Below are 23,579 nucleotides of genomic sequence, written 5' to 3' on the forward strand. Positions count from 1 at the left end.
TTGATATTTAATGAGTTTTTCGGGTTTCGAATGTCACCTGTGCACCGACGGTCTTGTCGCTGGTGGTGAAACTAATGCGCGCCTTTTGACCCGTCGATATATAATGCCACTGCTCAATGGCCGGCTTCTCACCGCACAGCTCCACTGGCGGCTTATCCGAATCGACATTCACCCACAGACGCAATACAGCGGCGGGGCAGCCACGATCTAAGCGAGATAGATAGAGCTACAGTTTCCAATTCGATATGTGTAATCGTTTTTACTTACTCGGCGGATCACCTTCGAGGCCAAACTGCTCAAAGTTTATAGATAGCTTGTAACCAGGACGTGCAGTCATAGCCCAATTGCATGCATTGGACGCCATGCCACGTCCTGGCGCTTTGTAGCCTAGGGGATAGTTGGGTGAGGTGATAATACCGGAATCTTCGTTGCTGAAATTGCCGCCACAGTCGCCGGCATCGGATTTGGCCGATTCGAAGAAGTAGCGCGCCTTGAAGCCACTGGCCACATTCTCCTGATCCGTATGCAATGTGATGCGCAGACCAACGGCACCGCGTGGGCTCTCAACGGGTCCGGGTGCTGTCATACCACAATAACGGCCCAGCAAGCGATCATTATTATCCCGATACACCACATACATCTCCAGCCAATCCTCAGAGCAGGCAACCGAACTGCAATGCGTAAGATTTATGTGGAATGTGGGTTAGTTGCTTGCTAAGTGGGAAAGGCTTATATATAATTAATAATAAGTATAAATAAGTTAGTGTTAAGTTTATCGCTCTAAGTAATGAAGTGAAAGTTAAATAAGCGTTGTTAGAAGCTAAGAGTACTGAGTCCCTTTAAAAAAAATACTTAACTCTTAGTTTTAATTTATTTTAACTCTGTATTAATTATTTTAATTACTATTAACTCTTAATGGAAGATGTAGTGTTGGATCCACAGTCGAAGTGTAAGTTCAGCTTATAATTGTGAAGACGACGACTTTAACAGCTTCTGCATCATATTTAAACAGATCGGTGATTGATATACTCAATAAAAATAATATTCTGAAGGATTTTAGGCATATTTTTACTATACTTTAAGATCAGCTGTAATAACTACAGGCTTAATCTTACAAATTATAATATTTGCTCTCCAACATAAATATTTTACATAGGAAATATATTCAAGCTAAGCATCTAGCTAACTTTTAAATATATTGTCATTTGGAGTTAATGTATACAAACATTCGGGTAATTTATAAATTGTTATATAGTAGTTGACATTTTCACAGCTCACTCTATACTTGTTCTTATTGTTGAATTGTTGGAATGAAAATTATAATTCTACTATATATAAAACTCACCCATAAGCGCCTATCGATGCATTAACATTCGTTTCGGCTTTAATTTTAAAGTGATCGAAGACAATGGTGACCTGCTCGTTGTGATCAGCCAAGAACAAATAGGAACAGTTTGTGTCCGAAGGATAGTTGGAGGGATAGCGCGGACTATTGAGTTCGCCACGTTTCTTCGAGCTGCTAACATAGGTGAAGCTGCAGGTGCCATCGGGAGCAGCGGTGCCTGGTATCTTGTATTCCGTCTCGAATGTGTACTTGCCCTTGAAGCCGCGTCCCTGCAGCTCACCCGAACTGAACACCATGGCCAGACGTGGGCCATCGCTAATCACACGCTGCGTTTCATTGCCACAAAGCTCATAGTCGAACTTGTCATACGCATCGGCCGTCTCCTGACCCTTTAGATAGATTTTCAGATAACCATCCGTACAGTTGGATCTGCATGGAAAATATTTTAGATTGCTGTGCTGCATATTTTGCCACATAGTAGTGCTAACTTACTCGCTCTTATCCTTATGCTCTACTTTGGGTATATTGAAAGCATTAAATTCGAGTCGCACACGCTCCAGATGCTGTGCATCTTGCATGCCATAGATGAAATATCTAAACAGAGCATAAGTTAAATCAAATGCTCGCTATCCGATGCTATATTTGTTTTTCGATTTTAAGACTTACCTACAAACAGTTTTTGGTATATATGGATAGGGATAGTTGGGTGAGAGCACAAAGCCAGTTGATTCCTTCTTTGATAAAATCTTTTGATCACATTCAGAGCCACGTATGTGAATGCCATCATTTTCACCTGATGGACGTGGTACGATAAATTGTTTCATTTTGATGTTGAAGGGGGAAATTTTTTATAGCGTAGTTGTAGAGTTGTAATAGTTTTTGGAATTTGTTTTTAGTTTAGCCAGTTTGGATAGAGACAGAGCGTGAGTGTAGAAGAGAATGAAAAGTCAATTTGTAGCATAGTTAGTTTGATTAGTTAACCAATTGTTAGGCAGTGTTTTTAAATGGCATCAAAAATTAACAAAAAATCATTGTAGAAGCTTCAAACACATACACTAAGCTGTTAAATGTGTGTGAGAGTGTGCGTGTGTGCAACATTTTGTAGCACTGTGCTACAAAATGCTGCTGCACTGCTGTAAATAAACTTGTAAAAACTTAGTTAGTACTTACGTATAAAATCTAATTTAACAAAACTTTCGCTAAATTCATAAATTCCTTTAAAGCCACGATTTTGGGTGTTTGCAGTGCGCGGTAAGGTATAAAAATGAACAAAAAGGCTCGACTCGCTCGAATATAGCACTAAGTTTCTTTGCTGTCCGCAATATGTACCGATTAATGCTGACGAATTATCTGGACCATCGTACACTTTCACATAGTCAAATGGGCAGCTGTAGTTTGTGGTTTATAGTTATAGTTGTTGTTGTTGTTGTGTTTGTAGTTGATAGTTTATAGAAATTTAGTTAGAGACGAATAGATGACAATAGCAATTTCGTTAAATAACTTAGAGATGAAATTTTCATTGTGTGTGTTTGTATGTGTGTGTGTTAGCTGCTGACCAAAGCAAATGTTATTTGTATTTGCTTTGTATTTGACTTGATTTATGATTTTGTTTATGTTTTAATAAATATTAATAAATTAAAAACAACAGCTCTTCAAAACAAGCCATTCGTTATTGATTTAAGAACAATTACTCTTCAGTACGGCTGGCACTAATTGGTGATTTTTTTGTTGGTGATTTCGACATGCAGTAAATTCACCAACACTAGGTATTGTAGACTTATAGCTTAAGTAATAGAACAATTGAATAACATTTAAGCGAGCAGATGTTGGTGAATTTACTTATGAAGTTCACCAATGTTTTATATGTTCTAGAGAAGCAATAAATGCCGTAAATTCACCAACGCTATATTTTGTAGTTAGTTATATAACAATTGTTATAGAATAACATTAGAGCAAGCAGATGCGGGTGAATTTACAATACAGCTCCATATTAAGTTCAACAATGTTTTGTAGGCTTAAGACAATCTCACCAATCCATGCTGTAAATTCACTAACGAGAAGTATTGTAGTTAGTTATATCTTAAATATTACAAGAATTGCTATAATATAACATCATAACATCAAAGCAAGCAAATGTTGGTGAATTTACATAACAACCCCATATTAAGTTCACCAATGTTTCAGCAGTGAGTCGTACGAAGAGTCATTTTTAATTTATTAATGTGTAATTTGATTGTTCGTGTGTGTGTTTGTGTGAATTTGTGCAGCATTAGGGGTACTCACTGTGGTCCACCAAAAAACAGATCAAAATCACGAAACTCTAATCTAACACGCTGATTCGATTCACCAAGAAATTGATATGTGCATGACATATCCTTCGGATAGGCACCTGGATAGGTTGGCGATATAAGAGCGCCAGTTTTATTGATACTCATGCTAGGCGTTATCGTGTAGGAACATGGCGAGCCCGCAATGGGAATGCCGATTTCATATTCCGCTGTTAATCGAGGAGGAGGATCAAAGAGCAATATAGAGTGTGAAAGAGTTGAACTGCAGGCTGGAGACACTGGAGACTTACATGCATTTATAAACCTAAACGTGCCCTCGAAGAGGTCCGTCGACACATTCTTGTTGCTAAAAAATGAAATTGCAACGGCGCGGTACATGGAAATGCGACGACGCGGCGGTATTGTGCCACAATAGCGACCACCGAATGGCGAATTGATCAACTCCGCTGGTTCGGATGATTGCACCTCTGAGTAGATATCCATGTACTCATGAACACAACTGTGAAATTGGAAAATTGATGTTTGCAATTGCAATTAAATAGTCTGAGCTGAGGCACTTACCTTGGTAACTCACCGACGGCTGAACCGCTGTAAAATGAAATTAAATAATTAATTAATTGGCTGCCAACGAGCTGAGCTGCGAGCTGATTGCATTTCATGGCTGGTCACTTACTCTGGCGGACTTCCTCTTAAATTAAACGATTTAAAAACTACTTCGACACGCTGGCCCGGTCCTGCTAGGAATGTGTACAGGCATTGCCGCGAATGATTGCGATGGTTGTGCAGCAGCGGAGCCGTAAAGCTGCCATTCTGTGGGCCTCCAATGCGCGAGACAAATGTCTGATCACATTCTGCATGAGAGAGAGAGAGAGACACAGAAAAGAAACAAAGAAAGAAAGAGAGAGAGAGTTGCACACACAACGAATAAAGTTTGATTGTGTGTGCGGTTTGGATACGGATAAGTCAAGTTAGTTGCAGTTTGTAGTTTAGACATTGATACACACACACAACAAACAAAAACACAACACATAGAACAATAGTTAAACTGTTTGCATAACAGCCATGTGCGTGTGCGTGTGGTGTGTGCGTGTGTGTGTGAGGAAGTGTCTTTGTGTGTGTGAGTTGCACAACTAGTAAGCGGTTTCATTTTCTACTAAGTCAACTTTCAACTACAGATAGACACTTAAATATATAACTGTTAACTACGGGCGCAGACAGCAAGCACACACACACATACAGAGAGTGAGAGAGAGAGAGACAGACACACACACAGATAGAGAGACCAAGAGCGAGAGTAACACAGAGCAAAAGATAACGAACGAACGAGCGAGCGAGCGAGCACTTGAGTTATAACTAGTGGCGCCACCTACTTGGCGATTTTGTGGGTCGCACTGGCGCCTCCAAATAAGCCACAACCGGCTGCATCCATGGCTCCCCAATATCAACGCCAAGCTCAACGCCAGACGATTTCAAATGCGCTGTGGCTATGAAATTGTGTTACGAGCAGAGAGTGAGCGAACACAAAAAAAAAACAAAAAAAAAACAAATACATGTTATTAATTTGCATATTCTACAGCTACAGTTATGTCTTGTATGTTATGTGTTTGTGTGTGTGTGTGTGTGTGTGATTGGCAGTGAACATAGAAAAACGCTTATGACAGCTGTCGTACTAAACTGCTAAGCTAGTTTATATAAGACTGACAACATGTTATGGCCATAAAGAAAATCTACTAGCTAAAGAGCAAATTGTTGTTAGTAATCTAAATTACACGCACCCATAAACTGTATGCATGTGTGTGTGAGCATTGATTACATGTTAGACGGTGGCGTATGCGCAACGTTTTGTTAGCGCGGAAATTGCGCACACACGCACACATATGCATTGTATAATTTCAAGGTGATTGCAACTTATGCACATGTGTGTGCTTGACTTTCTGCTTTTAAGCCGCTTTGGCTTTGGCTGTGGAATTTCTAGGAAGCACTTCAAAGTCCTTCGCAGCAGCGTACTCATAACTGCAGCAGACACTGTACTGTACTGTTGTGCATTTAATTATGACATCAAGTGTCAATTGGAATAACAACTATATTCATATATATATTACAGTTGCAAGTTCAACCGACTTTTTGTGGCTTACAGCTATAATTAAATTCAATTCTACACAAATTGTAAATGAGCAAGCACTTTTGCCAGAAAATATTTCGTTTCGGTTTTGCTGGTGGTGGTGGCGTGGGTCTCATTTGGCATATTGTGGGTAACAGCAGCTGCGGCTTTAATTGTAGCATTTAAATAATGCTGCCAGCTATGTTATTAGCAGTTCAGTTCAGTTATACACACAAAGTACTCAAAGCTATAGGCAAAACGGATAATTCGGCTTTTTAATTAGTTTTGCTTTGCTCGCCATTGAATTATATGCATTCAACTAAACTGCTGATAAACTGTGCATTTCAAAATGAATTTTTTATGTTGCACACACGCGTAAAAGTTTGCTCATTAAAATTTGTTGGCGTTGTTAGCCGCCTTTTGTTGCTGCCTGCTGCTGTTTGAGGCGGCGTTTCAATGCCAAACCGCAAGCGAACAAACGACAAAACGACGCCCACACGTAGAAGTGTCAATAAATTTTATGCAGACGCCATTTGCATTGTCATCAACATATTTTTGTTGCACGCCCATTTCGGTTGTGTCTTTTGTTTATTGTTTTTTTTTCTCCACTAACAACTAAAAGCACATTATGTTAATTTACTGCACTTTTTATACGCATTACATTGCTAACTGCTAACTGCTGCAGCTGCATATTATGCAACTAAAACGTTAAAAGCCACAGACTGACAGATAATAATGCGCGTAACAGCCATGTAAACAAGCCCAAATGTATTCGCCTGTGAACATGTGTGTAAATATGTAAGCACACCACATGAAACAGTTACGCATTCAAAGCAGCCGCAACTCTGGTGTTTACCAAATTGTTCCCCAAAGAGCTGCCAGTCGACTAAATGCTCCTGCCAGAGCAGCAAGCAGCAAGCAGTCAGTTGACAGCCTCAAGCGTCAGCCTAATATCGCTAATAACCACAATAACATATATACACATGCATATATATACATATATACTATGTCTGCCGACTGCTTACAGGTGACAAGTGGCAGGCTGAAGACTTAGGCGCAACTTTCGTTGGCATATGACAGGCCAAAGTTTGCTTATTGAATATGCTGAGCTAAATATCTAAGCTAATGTTTGCTCAGTTATTTATATAGGCTTTTGGCTTATGGAGCCAAGAGATTGCATAATATTAAATAAGCATTAAATTTGTTAGCCAACTGCAATTGAAATTGAAGCATCTACACTACAAGTTTTCTATATCACATGTAGCGAGGGCTTTTCTGTATTTCAAAATCTTATAATTGTCTTATACTTATATTACTTTTACTTTTACTGGGGTGCCACAGCATTTCAAATTAACATCAAATCAACAAGAAATCTTTTAGAGGCAAACAATAAACTTTAGCATATTTTTGATGGCGTCATAAATCAAAATTAAACGTTACTTTTTAATTTGAAAAAAAAGAATGCTTGCAAAAATTCAAATTAAATTATTTTGAGAAGTGTATTCGATTATTTGATATATCAATAGAAAGGTAAGTCAAGTCATTAATGTCAAACAATTTTATTTTCAACTTATATAATAGAAGAAGAACCATAACTTGTTATTTATATATATATATAATAATAACAGTTATTTAAAAATAAATATTTTATTCTTATTTTGTGCTTAAATCAACGAGTATTAATTGAAATTGACTTATTGAAAATACTTCTTCAATTTCACTCTTTACAGGCTTCATTTCTTTGCGGAAATCATAACTCTCTACTATAATCATTGCTTTTTATGAATGTTGGCAACTTAAAATTCTAAACAATAAAATTTGCCTAAGTTATACATACTCAACGATTAAGAGATGTTTTACTAAAATTAGTAAAAGAAAGAAAGACTTTTTATCTAAAATTACATTAAACTTGTATGACTAAGCTAATTTGCATACTTTCTTTCAATTTGCTTCTGTTTGCTTCGCCTGGGCAGCAAATTGAAATCGAAAAATCAAGGTGATTGTTAACATTAGGCATTAAGCATTACAGTAAGTTGTGTGACTTTTGCTTGTCATTGAGCGCATAATTAGCATAAGCAACAGAAAATGCTAACAGAAGTTTTGTCGCCGTCTTTAATCTTCAGCCATGCTGTGCTGCCAGTTCCCATGGCCTATATACAAGTGTCTGCTTGAGTTTTGCTGTTTAAGTTCTCACACACACACACACAAACGCACATTTACTCAGACTGCTTGAAAATTTAATGGCAGGCACTGCTGCTTTTGGCACTTATATAGCATGAAGAGAGGGTAGGTGGGGGTGGTGGTGGTGCAGCCACCCACTGCGAGGCACCGCAGTCGAACAGCTCATGTTACAGACAATTTGCGTTAAATTTACAAGTAACGTAACGTTGTTTACCAAAATGTGAGCGAAACTCAAGTTGAGGCCTGCCGTGTGTCTTGCGATGTTGCACAGGTTGTTGTAATTGTCGCTGTTGTGGTTGTTGTTGTAACCACAGCCGTTGACGAGCAACGGGAACAGCAATTAAAGTGGATTTTCATGAAAATGAGTTTTCCTAATAGTTTATTTAGCTCCGAAATAAAATCATGGCGATAAAGCGCGTTGATTAAGAGCCCACGTTGCCACACAGCTGTGGCACACAGCCCACACCTGAGCTGCTAACGTTGCAAGGTGTGTCATATGGCCAAAGCCATTATAGAATAACAAGCATAGCAGCTGGCTTTAGTTGTTATGAGTATAATGTATATGTCTGTGTGTGTGTGTGTGTGTTGATGTTATCTCTTTGCTAGCTAAGCTTATGCACCATAATTATGTTGCAAGGCTTACGTGTCCCGCTGATTATCATGCCCGATGGTTTAGTTGCCAATTAGCTGCATAATTATGTGTATACATGTGTTGTATATCATGGGCGCTCTATTAATTGCCACTTAAGTTGCAAATTTTGCAATTAAATCGCTTTAAGCTCAATGTTACGCATACGCCGCATAGTACTGGCTTTGTGCATGCTAATTAGACACGCCGCGCACGCCTGCCTGCCAGTTGGGGCGTGGAGCTCCAAAGCGTAAACTTTGAGCAGTTTGCAATGCCATTTGTGTGTTTTATTGAAATTTAAGAGCAATGCCAACTTTTCGTTCGCAAAAACTTTGAATTCATTACTATTTGCTGCTGCATATTTATGATTTACTTTTGTATGGTTCTTACATAAGCTTTTGAGTTTGATTGCCAACTCTTGAAATAAACTTGATCAGTGTGTAAATACAGAAAAGTTACTCACGCTTTGGGCTGCCTGCTTGAAACGTACCTGAAAGCAGAAATAGACAAATAATTATATAGATAAGTATTATAGACTGACTGATAGACTGCACAATGGCAGTGCTCATAAGTTTATTGAAGAGCGATTACAAAGCGAACGCTTTTCTTTATATGTGGCTTGGGGGCGCACCCAAGTGCATTCATTAAATCGCATAGAAGCCCCGAGCGGCTGCACATACAAAAGGCAGCAGCAGCAGCAGCGACAGATTGTGACCGTGGCATGAAAAAGAATACAGCAGTGGCAGCAACAGTAGCTTGCAGCCTCACTAAGCGCCATTATGCAGTCTGCTCATGTGTCTTTGTGTGTGTGTGTGTGTGTTGAAGCACCTCATGTTGCATGCTGCTAATCAATCATGAGCGCTGCCTTTAGTCTGCCTTTCCAGCTGCTGCACTCAATGGGCAATTATTGATTGATGCCAAGTGCAGCAGCAGAAGCAGCAGCAGAGCTTGCCACAGTTTGCAGCAGCAGCTAAGGGTGTTGCTCAAGTGGCCTGCTCGGCAACCCTGATCTAGTGCCCCTCTTTCAGGCATCTTCAGCTGCCGGTTACTGCAGTCAATGTTAAGATAGAAGACATTGAACGTTTGCCCTTTAGCAAAAGCATATCAGCATATTAATTCATTAAAACTAAAGACTAAGCTGAGTCGGCTGAGCACTAACACAGGCGCAAGACAAACAAAACTATAAATAAAGTTCTGTTGGCTGTGCAGCTTGTGCGCCAACTTAAAGCTATTTACATTGTGAATTGCTTAGGCACGTGTATGATATTTATGCCTGTAGTGGTGACACACACAGTCATTCGCTCTGCCTTTCTCTTGCTCTTGTCGCTGTCTCGTGTGCGTAGCTCGTTGATAATTCAATAAACTAAACAAGATTCTGGCAAAGATTTATGGCGCTCGGTAGCTAAAACAACGCTGAGAGCTTTATAAATCTTTATTTCAACACACACACACACACTTTATGTTAGTGACATGCGGCGCCATTTTGGCTTAGCTAACTGCCAATGGGCGTGCGCTTATTAAAACGCTATCAGCTACAGCGCTTTGTGAGTTTAAAATGGCATTGTAAAATAAACAACCAGCAGGCAGTCCTCGTTTTATGACTTGGCTCCAAAAATAGCGTCCGTATTGCTTTGCCGCCGTGTGTGGCATTAAAATGCAAGGCGCGCCCATAAGTAGGCAACAGACAAATGTCAAATATGAAATATGCTCGTGCATTTGTTTATTTCTACGCTACGTTTGCGTCTAAGCGTCCGAACATTTGTTCGCTGAGGCTGTTAAGCTCTCATTTTAATGTTCGCACATAAAATTTGTAGCGCGTGGGCAACACAACAATTGATTAATTGACAGTTGACTCAGCAACAACCTTGGGCAGCTTTTTGGGCCATAATGTCATAATGCCAAATGCCAAATGCGCACGGCACGGCACACAAAAGTGCATTAAGTTTGCAGTCCATTAGACAGAACACAGTTGCACGTACTGTAGTTTGGCTATACGTGGACTTTGTCTATCTGCAGTTCACACTTCACTGGCTATCTCTCTATTTAGTTTGCTGTTTTTACTGCGCGTTTGTCATAAAATTTAGTGCCTACCATTGTGAACTGTTGGCCAACTGCAAGCTTCTCGTTTTTCTCTTGCATTTTTTGCGCTGAACTGAGCTTTGAACTGAGTTTGTTTTCGATTCAGCGTGCTAATTGTGCAATTTCCTTCATGTAATTGCTTTTTGCCACATTCAATCTCTGAAACTTTGACTCGCTCTCTATCCACCTTCACAGCTAATCAGAGACAGCAGCAGACTCATTTCAACAAATTGCCGCTGCAATTAGATGCCTGATAATGCGTTTGCAATACTATACACAAACAAATTGAAATAAGAAATCCTAGCATTTGCATAATGCTAACTGCTAACTGCGGCTAAAGGGCACTCGAAGCACGTCGAGCATATTGAAGCATATTTGGAGCACAGTTGAGCAACGCTAAGAGTCAAAACTGCACACAAGCTTGTGTACGACGATATGTAAAACGCACACACTCATAAAACGTGACATTTGGCTTTAGCTGGAATTTCAGTCAAGTCATCGACAGTGCCATAAATGCACACAGACACAAAGACACACATACATACTAAAGTATGCGTGTGTGCCCTTCCGTACCCTGTAGTCCAAGCAAAGAAGTAGCCATCACCAAATTCTAGGAAATTTACTAGAATTGTGGAATCAGAACAACTCTAGTGAATTTCCTAGAATTAGCTGTTGGCCAGTTGTCAGTTTACAATTAAATCGATTTCCAGAAGATTTTCCACCAAATTTAACGTGCGGTATTATGTTGCATTAACTGAGCTAACGATTTACCTAAGGAACATTAGTTTGGCCAGATGGCTTTTTGTCTAGAGCTTTTGCTTAATGGTAGCATTAGTAATAGCAACTGGTGATTTTGTTGAATTCACCAGAACTATAGCTTAATAATATCAACGCCATTGCGCTCAAGCGTTTTAAATTCGTTTAATTGCTTTACAATTAGAATAAGAAACCAAGCAGCGCTTGGATTTGCAACTCCGAAAACTCAAAAGTAATTGCTCTGTTCTGTCATTTCATAAACTGTAGCAATAGCAAAATAAAATAAATAGGTTTTGCAATATTTATTATCATTTCTTCTCTTGGCTCTTGTGTGTGATTTTTATTTTATGCACGAAAAGTTTAGTGTGTGGAATTTTTATTCTCCCGCGTTACTAAAACTAAATTAAAGTAAATGTATTAGATTATTTAAATAGTTTGCGTTTTTTTTTTTTTCATAACCTTAAGTTATCGACCACTAGTTGATCGAATTAAGTTGGTGATCAGACATTAGTTTTAAAGCATAAAACTCACACTCAATTGTTAGCTATTCCAGAACTTACTTTAGGGAGGGCATAAGGCTTTGCATTCAGAGCTTTATTTATTTATTTTTATTACAGCCTGCTTTAACGACTTGCAAATTAATGCTTTAGAATAGGAAACAAAGCAGACGAATGTTGATGAATTCAAATATTTAATTAAATTCATTAATGTGTTTGTCTGGTCGGATAACCAAGGCTGGTGACTGGTAACCAGTGAAGTAGCTAGCTGTGCACCAGTTCGCCAGTACTGCAGGGTTTGGGTGTGTGACAGTTTAGTGCGCTCAAGTGCACACCTACTTGGAAATTTCTATAGAAAAAGGTAGCAAAATTCAAAATGAAATGTAATTTACATATGCAGATGGCGTCTGTCGCAAAGTGTGAGCGTCTACGGTTGTGTGTGTGTGTTTTGGAGTGTGGTTAAGGCAGAGTTGGTGCCAAAGGTAAACCAAGCGACTTGGCCTAATCTGCATAATAATAAACCACACACACACACACGAATGCACGCATACACACACAAAAAGTGCCAAATTGCCGCCCCAAGAACAGCAGCCGGGCCTTTATCTGCAGCTTGTGTTCTGTTTGAGTTTCTGTTTGTGCGTAAGTTGAGCTCACAACTTTGCCCACTTGCCATATTTAATATTGTGTAAATTGAATTTCCATCACTTTATGATTACTTGATGCTTTCAGACGGAAATATAACAGCACCGCCGCACCGCCATTGCCATGTCAAGCCCAGTCAGCACCACCGTTCTCACATTTTTCAGTACAATTCAATTTGAGCACGGCCATATAGCCAGGATACAATAACAACAACAACAGCAGCAACAACATAAATAGCAAGCGCAGCAAAGAGAAAGCGAAAAATAAAACTTGAATTCAAGAATTGACTTATAACAAAGGCAAAACTGTTAAAAATTCATTCAACTTGGAAATTTGCGCTTAAATTTGATTTCAGCGCATTGTGTGTGGCGATTAGAAATGTTAGGAAACTTGGACTGGCTTAATAGCTGATGTAAATCTAATTGACTGACCAAACATGAAGGCTATGTCCACTTATAGACAATCGCAATTCGCATCATCAAATATACTCTTGACCCAATTGGGCTAGCTAGATAAGAAGTGAATTATTTAAGCTCAGACAACAGAGAGAAATGTAGTTGCGATGAAAAAAATATAAATTTCTGTTTGATTGATGTGTTTTTAAATTTTGTAATTGGCTTAATTTATATTTCAGTTAAGATAAATAGTCTGCTAGGCAAAAAGACTATTCAGTTGTGACTGCTTTTCAAAAAGAAACATAAAATAATTAACATCTGAGCAAAAGCAGCAGCTAAAAACTAAAGCAGTGTAAGTTATAAAATTTAAATTTTTAATTAAAATACTCAAACAATAATCTCATTATAGACACTTACTTATAATTATTTACAAAATTAAAGTCTAAACACCTTCCACAGTAATGCATAATAATTAGAATAATAATGATAAAATTAAATTATTTTTATTCGCTTTGTTTGAAGGCAACTATTCAATTGTTTAACAACTATTTTTGAACAACTCATTACGCAAGCAAAACATTGAATGAATTGTTGTTTTGCTAATAAATTAATTGATTAACAAATTGGTAAGCTAACTAAACTTAACTAATTAGCGACTAGCTAAATTATCCAATGCGTTCTAAACTGCAGCTTAAGCAAATTGCTCAACTGATTACTAGGCCTTAAGATCAAATATATATGTATATTGCTTAATAGACTAACAATGCTGCTGAATTAAACTGACGCTTGCAATTCATTATAAAATTAATTTTAAACTGTATCTGAAGTATCTCAAACAATTCAAAGATGTGCAAAGTTTGCACAAATTTCTCTGGAAGTTGTTCACTTCATTTTTGAGAATACCAATTATATATTCAGTATAGTGATAGCTTCCACTTTGTGGCACAAGTGCAAGACAATTAGTTAATGATGGGGTTCAGTCTGTTCGTTACAAAATAATTCTCGAGATAGACGAAGGTAGCTGTAAAAGACTTCCTTGGATTTGTCCAGTGGCAGGATGTGCAGTTTACTGCCACAAGCAGCGTACAACGTACAACGCACATCGTACAGTGTTTCAATTTTAATCAACTGTCTGCCAGTGGCAGCTTGGCCTGCACTAGCAAAATAAAACTTTATAGACTAGACACATACACACTGGCCAGAGAGAGAGAGAGATTTTATGTGCTGTTCTTTTGGCGTTTGATATTTATAACATTGTAAGTTTTAAGCCAGCAACAGCAGCAGCATGAACAACTAGCATTTGCATGTGTGTGTGTGTGTGCTTGTTTGTGTGTGTGTGTTGGCAACAATTTGCAGCAGCTAGTGGCGCCCCTTGCCGCAACCGCACTCAACGCTCAGCTATGCAAATGGCGAAGCAACTGCCAACACCTGAGTCTTGTATATGGCAAGCTTTATGTTTGCTTGTGTGCGTGTATGCGTGTGGAAGGAGCTGGTGCTTAAATTGAATTTGATTTTGATTTTGAGTTGGTTGGCACGCGTGCACGCTTCAGTGCACACATCTATTGGTTGCTTGGCTGACTGGTCGGTCGGTCTGTCTAACAAATTCTCAATGCTGCCACAAAGCGGCAATCATGGCCAGCACGCAATGCTGTTTGTTATCATACAACTAGTTGTAGTTGCAAGCACGTTTCTCAATTTACTTTCGTGTTGTCAGCTGAATGGACAAGCACACGCAATTGCACTTTAACTGCAACTGCTGCTGGTGTGCAAATATTAATAAAATATAAATGTAGCATGTGAAAATCAATACAACTTTACCTTCAATAGACAATTGCGAAACAGATTGTTGTTGTTGTTGTTGATTTTTATTTGATACGCGTAATTAGTATGCATAGAAAGTGAATTAATTAGGTTTTATTTAAAACTAATTAACGCGTTTACAGCGCGCGTACGTTTTGCATTAAATTTATTTTAATTAATTTTTGATTGAAATCGTTTTGGCTTGTACTCCATTTGATAACTTTAACTAATTACGTACATTGAACCGTCTATAAATTAAGTACACACACATTTACATATATATATATAGTATATAGTTTATACACACATAAAACTTTTTCGAAAAATTTATTTATTTGATATATAAAATGCATATCGCCTATGCGCTCTCTCGCCTTTGCTTACTCCATCCATTGCTCGATTTAACAAGTGCTAGATCATTGCCGAGGTATTTGCCCAGGTTAGACCTTGTATTGAGCTCTTTGTTTTTGTTGCTTATTGCTATTGTCCATTCCTCTGATTCCAACCGACGTCTGACTTGGACTTTTGGCTACGGTTATGCATAGTATGTATAAGTTTTGTATGCAACATCAATAAAACATTAATAAAAATTCCTTTTGTTTAACAACACATGTATAAAAACGCGACGTTACGACGGCTGGGTACACATTTAATTATATATGCTTGTATATATGTATATGTTATATATTAGCTAATAGTTTGTTGGATACACGCACTAACACACACATAAACATCTATGTAGGTCTACGAAGAGTTGTTGTTGTTGTTGTTGTGCTTGACATGTGAGTTATGAAACAAAATTGTTTTTAAATTTTTTCACATAAGTATTCTAAAAATTTCACATCACAGCCAATGGGTACTGACGATGGGATGCTTACGCTTACGTTTATGTTTACGTTTACGTTTACGCTTACGCTGTTTAAGGCGCTGCTTTATGCTCTGTCGGGTCATGAGGATGGAATTTGATTTCTAAGTTTGCTGTGCTGCTGATAATGTTGATTTTGTTGTTGTGTTGATGATGATTGTTGTTGTTGTTGTTGTTGTTGTTGTTGGCGCAGTTTGTTGTCCCTGGAATTGTTTATGCCGTAGCTAACAATTTTGGGTTCGCTGTTATCCATCTGGGAAGTTGCCAGGTCCCAGCTGGAGCATGTCTCACTTGGGCTCCTCGAATTGCTGCCCCACAACTATGATGATCACGATGAACACCGCCAGCAGCACCAGGATGCAGCAAATGGCCACAGCCACCATAGCACTGTTACTCATGTTAAGCTTTAGAAACGTTTAAAGCAACTCTCGTTAGTTTTCAGTTCAGTTGGCTATACAGAATAGAGAGAGACGTTGGCTATATGTGCATAACAGTAAATGGGGCTATAATGTCTGTGCACATTTGCTTGTCATAACTTTACAGATCGCTTTTGCTGGCATTGATATATGTCTCTCTGTGTGTGTGTGTGTGTGTGTATGCGTATGTTATTGGCCTAACTTGGCTTGCGGGCCATACAAATGACTAACCATAACTTTGCTCTCTGACAGCCTGTGGACAGCCCAAAACTTGTCATGTGTCGAGCCACGCATTCTGCACAAACAAATTGCTAAAAACGGCCACCCACTTCGCCCACTCACATTTAGAGTGTGCGTGTGTGTGTGTGTGACGCACAAGTGGAAATTTTGGCAAAAATCACAGCCAATCATAGCAAACACCTTGACTGCAGCACAATGCGCAACTATTAGCGGCATGTCTATGTCCACATCCATATCCATGTCGGCGAGTCTAATTGACTGCTGACTAATGTAGTTACTTATTAGCACGGATGTGTGTAGCATTCACAGAATGCAATTATAATTGTCTATTATGCTGTCGTTTAGTTGTTCACATCGACCGCATCGACACTACTGGCAAATTCAATTACCACTAAATAAACTACGAGCAATGACGTAAATGCAAATGATCAGAAAATAAAAATACTATTAAAAATAAGTATTGCTTCGTTTAAATCCCTACAAAAGCACACAGAAATAAAGTAAACAACAGCTTTTGTATAATAACAATAACAAAATAATATCGTATAAAAAACTTTGCAAAGTTGTAAAACTTGCGAAGAATATTTTGTATCCCTCAATTGTCATACTGATGATACCCTGTAAGGCGTTTACATATTAATATGAAAATGTTAAATGAACAATTTGTAAGTAACTGATAGATACTATCTATCTATATATTAGAAAAATCTATTTTTCCTTTCCTTCAACTACATTTTAGATTTTAGCTGCTCTGCTAAAAGACAATGTTAAGGTCTGAAGACAAGATATATATCTAGTCACAATAATGTGTCTAAAAACTCTCAGACAGACTTAGTTACAACGCTTCTCTAGTCTGCTGATTAAAGACTACTCAACTCTACAACAAAAACTTCTCTGGATGCTTTCAACTGAGCTCTACAAACTGAATACTTAAAAAATTCTAGATCTTTATGCAAAACGCATTAATTTAATATGAAAAATATTTGGCTTTGAGCTAACTTGAAGTCAGAAGTATTCATTTAAAAGGTTGATTAGTGGTTTTAAATAAATATAAAACTGGCCATAACAACAGTTTTTATCGTTTGCGTATTGAATTATAAAATAGTCTTATAGTCTGCCTCTGTTGCTGGAATGCTAGCAATTAATTTAAAACATATATTTTCTTATACAACACTTCGTGGATACCCCAATTACATTTTATTGTTTTCAATTTCAGCACAGCCAAAACTATAATAATAAATAATATTTTACAAAAATAAAAACAAAGTAAGTCTTGTGTGCTGGTGCTTTGTAGTGCTGACATATTAAGATATGACATTTGAAAAGCTCGAGCTATAAATTTGAATATATTTGCTCTTATAAACTTGTATTTTAAGCAATTGTTTTATATGCTGACTGCTCAACAAAAATGTGACAGGGTATGGACTATAAAAACTAAGCGATTGGCATATGAAGCAAAAGCCAGACGCAGCTGCTGAACCGTTTTAAATTGAAATGTATGCAACAGACTGCTGCCTGTCAGAGAGACCTATTGAGTTGTTCCGCATGTATTTTGGAATTTGAATCAGCAAGGGAAATTGTTAAATGTTGCTGGCTGATTGAACAAGACCGCTCGGGCGCAAATGTTGCTGATCTATCATTAAATTTATTTATATATTGGCAACAGCATAGACAAAAAAAAAAAACTTTCAGCATTAATTAAGAACAGTTGGACCATTTATTATGCCAGGCTACGCTTATCACATGCAGTGGCCAATCTTTAATGTTGCTGCCATAAGTAAACAAAAATTTGTGCTGCTTTAATGTTGGCGCTTATTTATGTGCTTGTTGTTTTGGCTTTGGTGGCGCGTCCAGCGTAATTTCTGTGAGTAAGTCACGCAGCGCGAAAAGTTCTGAATGTTATAAATAAACTTGGGGGGCTATAGTTTGAAAATGTTGCGGCTTCTGTTTTTGATGCCTCACTTGCAACACAAGGCGCTGTCCCTTTTTGAATTGGTCAATTAATATTAATGAAATGGCGGCAATTTCGCCGAGCGCCGTGTGGTGTGATAAATGTTGTTAGCGTGTATAATTTATGTGCGTTTTGTATGCCGTGGAATTAAAATTCACAAATACATGCAAAGTCCGTCGGCCGCTTGAAAGTAATATGCGCAAATATTGAAAAGTCAATTTATCAATTTGTTTGCCAGCTTAGGCAGGTAGAACATAAAGCATTATGCAGCAAAGCTGGCATTCAACTGACGGCTATAAAATGCTTAGGCAAACATTGCGTATACGTAACGCGACAACGCGACGCATTGACAGTTATTGTCTTCAGCTCGCAGCAGTTTTATAGCCCATTGTAACAAAGTGTATGCTGACACAGCGAGAAAGAGCCAGAGCGAGAGCTTCAAAGGACATGGAGCAGATTTCAGTGACACATATCGCCTGTCGCTTTGTCTAGGGGCTCTTAATTAAATTAGCGCTTGCCGCAGCAGCAGCAGCAGCAGCAGCTGCGAGTGAAGGCCCAGGCACAGGCCTAGTTGACAGTCCAAAACACACCCTCGCTCACACACTCACACACGAACACCCTCAGCATTTTGCGATTTAGTAAGTTTTATGCGCGCATACGCAAAAAAAAATAAAAAGCAAATATGAAAGAATTTGCCTATGCTGCTGGCTAACGCTATTATTATTGGCATGACAACGCTGTCTATTGTGGCTGACGTGCGCGTTGAGACATAAATTCAATTTGTGCTGCGCTTAAAGCGAACTAAACTATGAGTGTTGCTTAAAGGCTATTAAAATATTGCGCATACGTATTTAAAGTGAAAGCTTTGGCCTCGCCACCAAGTGTTGCTCTAGGCGGTTTAGCCGAACAATGACTGCATGCTGAAGTGCTTTAAGATTGCTGCTGTTGTTGTTGTTGGTTGCTTGTTGACTGCTGCTGCTGCGTCTCTGCCAAGGCAATGGCAATGTCAAAAAGTCAAAAGTGCATTAAAATAATTGCACTTGTTTAGTCGGCACTTGACAACTGCCAGCAGTAAAAGTCTCAGATTTCTAGCGTTCTACTTCAAATGCTAGCAGGTGATATATATATCTGTTTGTGTGTGTGTGTGTGTTGTTGCTGCAATATTTCCGCTTGCGTCTTGCTTTGAGCCTTTTGTCTTGACATTTTTTTAGACAAACGTGCGCCTATTGTTGCATATATGAGCGCATATGAGAAAGATTTATGTGCCACACACACACACACACACATGTCAAGCAACAGACGACGACGACGACGAATCTGTGAGTAACTTAACCTCGACATCACGGCATCACGTTTGCCCTTGTGCCTTGGGCCATCCTGTTGCATGCCTGGTCCTTTGCGCGTAAACGCTTTAAAGATTACGCAAATGCGTCACAAAGGCATTTTTCAGCATCGCAAACATACAAAGGATAACGCAAAGGCAAAAGCAGAGATTGATGAGACACTTGACTAAATGACAAACTCAAATGCCAGCCAGCCAAACTTAAAGCCAATGTCTGAACTTTGCTTTGGGCCTTATAGATTATTTATGTGCTGCACTAAAGCAATTCAAAATTTATAAATAAAATTGCTTTGATTGTGACAAGCGGCATAAATAAATTAGTCACTCTTATATATAGTTATAGTTAGTTATAGTTTTAATTTGATTTGCTTGGTCATACATTTGACAGCTTTATGCCATTATCATAAATACTATAGCAACAAAAAGTTGCTAAACCAATTTTCACATAAATTCATAATGCCGCAAAAGTTTTTCGCTCTTATGTCTTACATTATTGAACAAGTTTTTTGGCTGCGTAATGCCATCAAATTTGGTTCGCTGTCTGGCCTGCTTGCTGCTGAGATTGATGGAGACATAGTGCGAATGACTTGACTGTACAACATGCAAGCTAATTGATTGGATTGCCCCGATGAACGAATAAAAACTCGAGCGAGCTGTAGCTTGAATTATTACAACTTAGCAACTGAGTTCGTCACCTGGCTGCTGGCGTATACTTAATATACAGCAAGGTTAAGCTGTTTTCAATTAGCCAGCTGGGCTGGCTGCTGCCAAGACATCAATTAATCAGCTTACTGTTAGCTACTTTGAAATTTAATGCAACATTTAACGCGCTGAGGGTTTGGGTGGAGGCTGGGCTTATTACGTTTTAATCAGCAAACTCATTAACGCCCGTAGACAAAGCAAATACAATTTAGAGTAGTCTACATCCGGGACTAGAGCCTGTGCCTGTGCCTGTGCCTGTGCCCCTAGGCCACGTCGTTGACACGCAGCTGAAAGTTGCTGCAAAAGTTTGTTGCCTGTCAGCAAGCAAGAGTTGATGTTTATAATGAAAAAGTTGCAACACATTTTTCTATATTTTTTTCGCCTCACATGACACACGGAGCAGCGCGTCAGCGGCAAATGTTGCACGCTGGGCTTGGCTTAGGCTTGGGGGCAGCTGGCCGGAAATTTACAGCAGCAGCAGCACCCAGCGTAAATAAAAAACTGAACGCTTGCAACTGGCACTGGGGCGGGTTATGTGTGCATGAAGCGCTGCTAATTAATTTCAAGTGTAGCCTGCTAAAGTTACGCGTACGCAAAGTGAGCGCATTTGGCATTGGCAGCAAATTATAGCAAATGGCAAAAGGCGCAGCTAAGCGTGCGTGCTTTTGAACTTCAGCTGGCACTACAACAAGCGGTCAACCCAAAGAAATTCTAATGATATACAAAAGTCAACGTAAATAATTTATGCGTAAAACCCACAAGCGCAGGAACGTTTAGAGTTTCGAGCTTCGACGTTTTTTATGCTCAGGATGTCCTTAACATTTAACGCACGTAGCAAGTTTTATCTCTACATTAGCTGTCTAAGGCACGCACCAAAGCAGCAAAGACACAGGCAAGGGTTAGAATGTGGAAGTCAGCGCTGTTTACTTATCACCTGGCCAAGGCTGAGGTGCGTAAGTCAACAAAGCAAAGCACACACAGTAGAAGACGTTTGTCTATTGATTGGCTATTTGCACGCTTGCCTAGACAAAGCGGCAACTGGACAACTCGACTTGGCGCTATCAAAACTGTCAGCAGCCGACTTGGCCATCCAATTAGTGGGTGAGTGTCCAGCATAAAAAGAATACAACAGCTTTTGGCATTGTCCGTCAACTGTCAACGCGCTGATATCACAATTCCAAAGAAATCTGTGTTGTGGGCTCTCTAATAATATGTACACTGGATTTAGCTATTGTGTGCTTAAGCTGCAGCTAAGCCACTGCCACCGCCACTGCCACCGCTGGGTGGTGGCTTCAAATTGGCCCAGACTTGTTACAATTGTAATGAAAATCAAATATAGAACACACAGCCGAGTCGAGTCTATAGGGGCAAACAAACACACACATAAAGCTTAGCTCAGCAATCAATTTATGTTATTTCTTTTCTTTCTTGTTTGAGCAAATGTGCACGGACATAAAAGGAACGCGGCTGCAAAATTACATTTTATTTGTAGCAATATATATTAACTTTTTGCACTTCTGTTTTACTTTCGGTATTAAGTTTTATAAGCTCTTGGGTTTAAGCTCGCTTTGTTTTAAACAAATAGTCAAGTTGAACAATTGGCGACACTCTCGTTTGTTAACGAAATCAAAGACGTATTGTAAGCGCGTCACAAAGGTGTGAAGAGAAAACCGTTAAGCTGCTGCTGTAGCTTGTCAAAGCGACAATGGCGGCGATTTTAAGCTGCGATTGGTTGGATTCGATTGCTGAAACTGTTTTGCGATTGGCTGTTAGCTTGTTGGCTACTGCTGCTGAAGCGACTGGCGTGCACGGCCGACTGTTATCGACTGAAGCGACTCCGACGCTGTAGCCCGCATATAAATGTCCTCACAGGACTCGGCTCGCGCGAGAGAGAGAGAGCGTGAGCTTGCGAGCTTTTATTCACTTGCAATGATGCTGAAATAAATCACATTGAATTCATGTTGCTTTTAGTGCTGTTTCGCTTATTGCTTTTCAGTTTATCTATCGCCTGCTGGTTGGCAGCTTATTTCATTTGCACGACAGTGACTTAGATTGCCACTTTAAGTGACTGCAGTCTGCATTATTCACTGATAAACAATTGTACTTGAATGATAAGATGCCGACTCCTTGAACTGCGCAGGCGTGAGCTTTGGGTGCTCACCCAACTCAACTGATAAGAAAGCCGTATGCATAGCTTTGGGCCACGCAGCTGTTACTTTAAACGCTGTACAGCGTTTTGATAATGAGGCATATTTAACGAATTGTCATTGATTTCCTTTTGAAATGCCAACGCTTTTGTTTGCCTTCGCCTTCGTCTCTGCCGCTGCCTACGTCTTTCGTCTTTCCGCCACATTAAGCAATCTGGCCAGCGGGTCAAGCAACTTTCTGCCCTCTTTGGCGCGCCTCTCTTTGTTGTGACTGCTATCCAGCGAGGATCGCAAATTGAATTTATTTGTAATTATACTTGCGTTTAATTAATAAGTTTATTTTTTTTTTTGAGCAAGCAACAATAAGGGCAGCTGGCCGAAAATAAACGCAAAGTGTAGCGCAAATAAAAAAAGGTTCTGACCTATTGTTTCCCAAGCGCCGCAAACTTTCTAAAAAAGTTGCTGTATAATTTTGAAAAATGAGCAGCCAGTCAAAAGAGAAAGTCAGAAAAATTGAAGCTGCTTAAAAGTTGTTCCAAGGGATACGCAATACGCTTCCTGGGGCGATGCTTTGGCCTCTTTCAATGACAAGTTGATATAAATAATGAGCTGCTGCTGCTGTCCCATTGCACCATGGGGCAGTTGATAGCAAAATTTGGGAGTGTCTTTTACTGCACACACAAAATAAACAGTCCCATTTTTTGTTGAATGCTTTAAAAGTAAAAAATGCAAACTCAAATATTCAAATTTACGAAATCTCTTTCACTTTTCATAAATCAGTCACACATCGTCGGGGCAAATATGATAATAATCCCTATAGTTAAACTTGATTATGAGCGCTTGGCTTCAGTTTTTAACGCTATTATAGCAGTATGCCTTAAAAACTGTGGCTTTATATTTAAATATACACTATTTATACTTAGAAACATTTTTTATAAGCATATTGATACATTTAATGAACTTAGTAATGTTTTTTACTATTAATAAAATCATAAAAACTAAAAAAAATGGGCGCCGAGTCAATTTAACCAATAATCAATGGAGATAAGACATATATGATAAAAATTAATTTTTTTTTCCAAGATATAGAATATATATAGTTATTAGCAATGCTCAATCAACAGGCAATTGTATTTCGTTTTGTTTTAATGCCACTAAGCACGTCAAAATGCCCATAGTGTATCGTTGCTCTTAAAAGTATGCT

At 38.9% G+C, this 23,579-nt stretch overlaps 2 protein-coding genes across 9 annotated transcripts in view; both read right to left on the minus strand.

Moving 5' to 3' along the window:
• LOC108603686 (tolloid-like protein 2) overlaps nt 1-23,579 on the minus strand; it is a 44,750-nt gene that overhangs the window by 4,240 nt on the left and 16,931 nt on the right. For 5 of the 8 annotated variants that reach the window (XR_001915315.1, XR_001915316.1, XM_017992704.1 and 2 more), the window contains exons 5-16: nt 9,007-9,033; nt 5,004-5,117; nt 4,307-4,484; nt 4,195-4,221; nt 3,924-4,132; nt 3,629-3,842; nt 2,516-2,733; nt 2,012-2,138; nt 1,838-1,939; nt 1,346-1,774; nt 268-671; nt 38-207 (exon numbers count right to left, since the gene is read on the minus strand). Coding sequence is in view for 6 of the 8 variants with exons in the window: in XM_017992704.1 (XP_017848193.1) it covers nt 38-207; nt 268-671; nt 1,346-1,774; nt 1,838-1,939; nt 2,012-2,138; nt 2,516-2,733; nt 3,629-3,842; nt 3,924-4,132; nt 4,195-4,221; nt 4,307-4,484; nt 5,004-5,117; nt 9,007-9,033 (2,219 nt within the window). In the remaining 2 variants the exon portion in view is untranslated. The remainder of the gene's footprint in view (nt 1-37; nt 208-267; nt 672-1,345; nt 1,775-1,837; nt 1,940-2,011; nt 2,139-2,515; nt 2,734-3,628; nt 3,843-3,923; nt 4,133-4,194; nt 4,222-4,306; nt 4,485-5,003; nt 5,118-9,006; nt 9,034-23,579) is intronic. The other 3 variants (XM_017992705.1, XM_017992706.1, XM_017992707.1) reach the window with 3 other exon arrangements.
• On the minus strand, nt 4,403-22,039 carry LOC108603688. Its single transcript, XM_017992710.1, has 3 exons — nt 21,708-22,039; nt 14,731-16,028; nt 4,403-4,484 (listed from the first exon to the last, which is right to left on the minus strand). The coding sequence occupies exon 2, from the start codon at nt 15,973-15,975 to the stop codon at nt 15,865-15,867; it is 111 nt and encodes a 36-aa protein (XP_017848199.1). The 5' UTR covers nt 15,976-16,028; nt 21,708-22,039; the 3' UTR covers nt 4,403-4,484; nt 14,731-15,864.

The sequence above is a fragment of the Drosophila busckii genome, chromosome 3R (genome assembly GCF_011750605.1).
Source record: "Drosophila busckii strain San Diego stock center, stock number 13000-0081.31 chromosome 3R, ASM1175060v1, whole genome shotgun sequence".
Classification (NCBI taxonomy): domain Eukaryota; kingdom Metazoa; phylum Arthropoda; class Insecta; order Diptera; family Drosophilidae; genus Drosophila; species Drosophila busckii.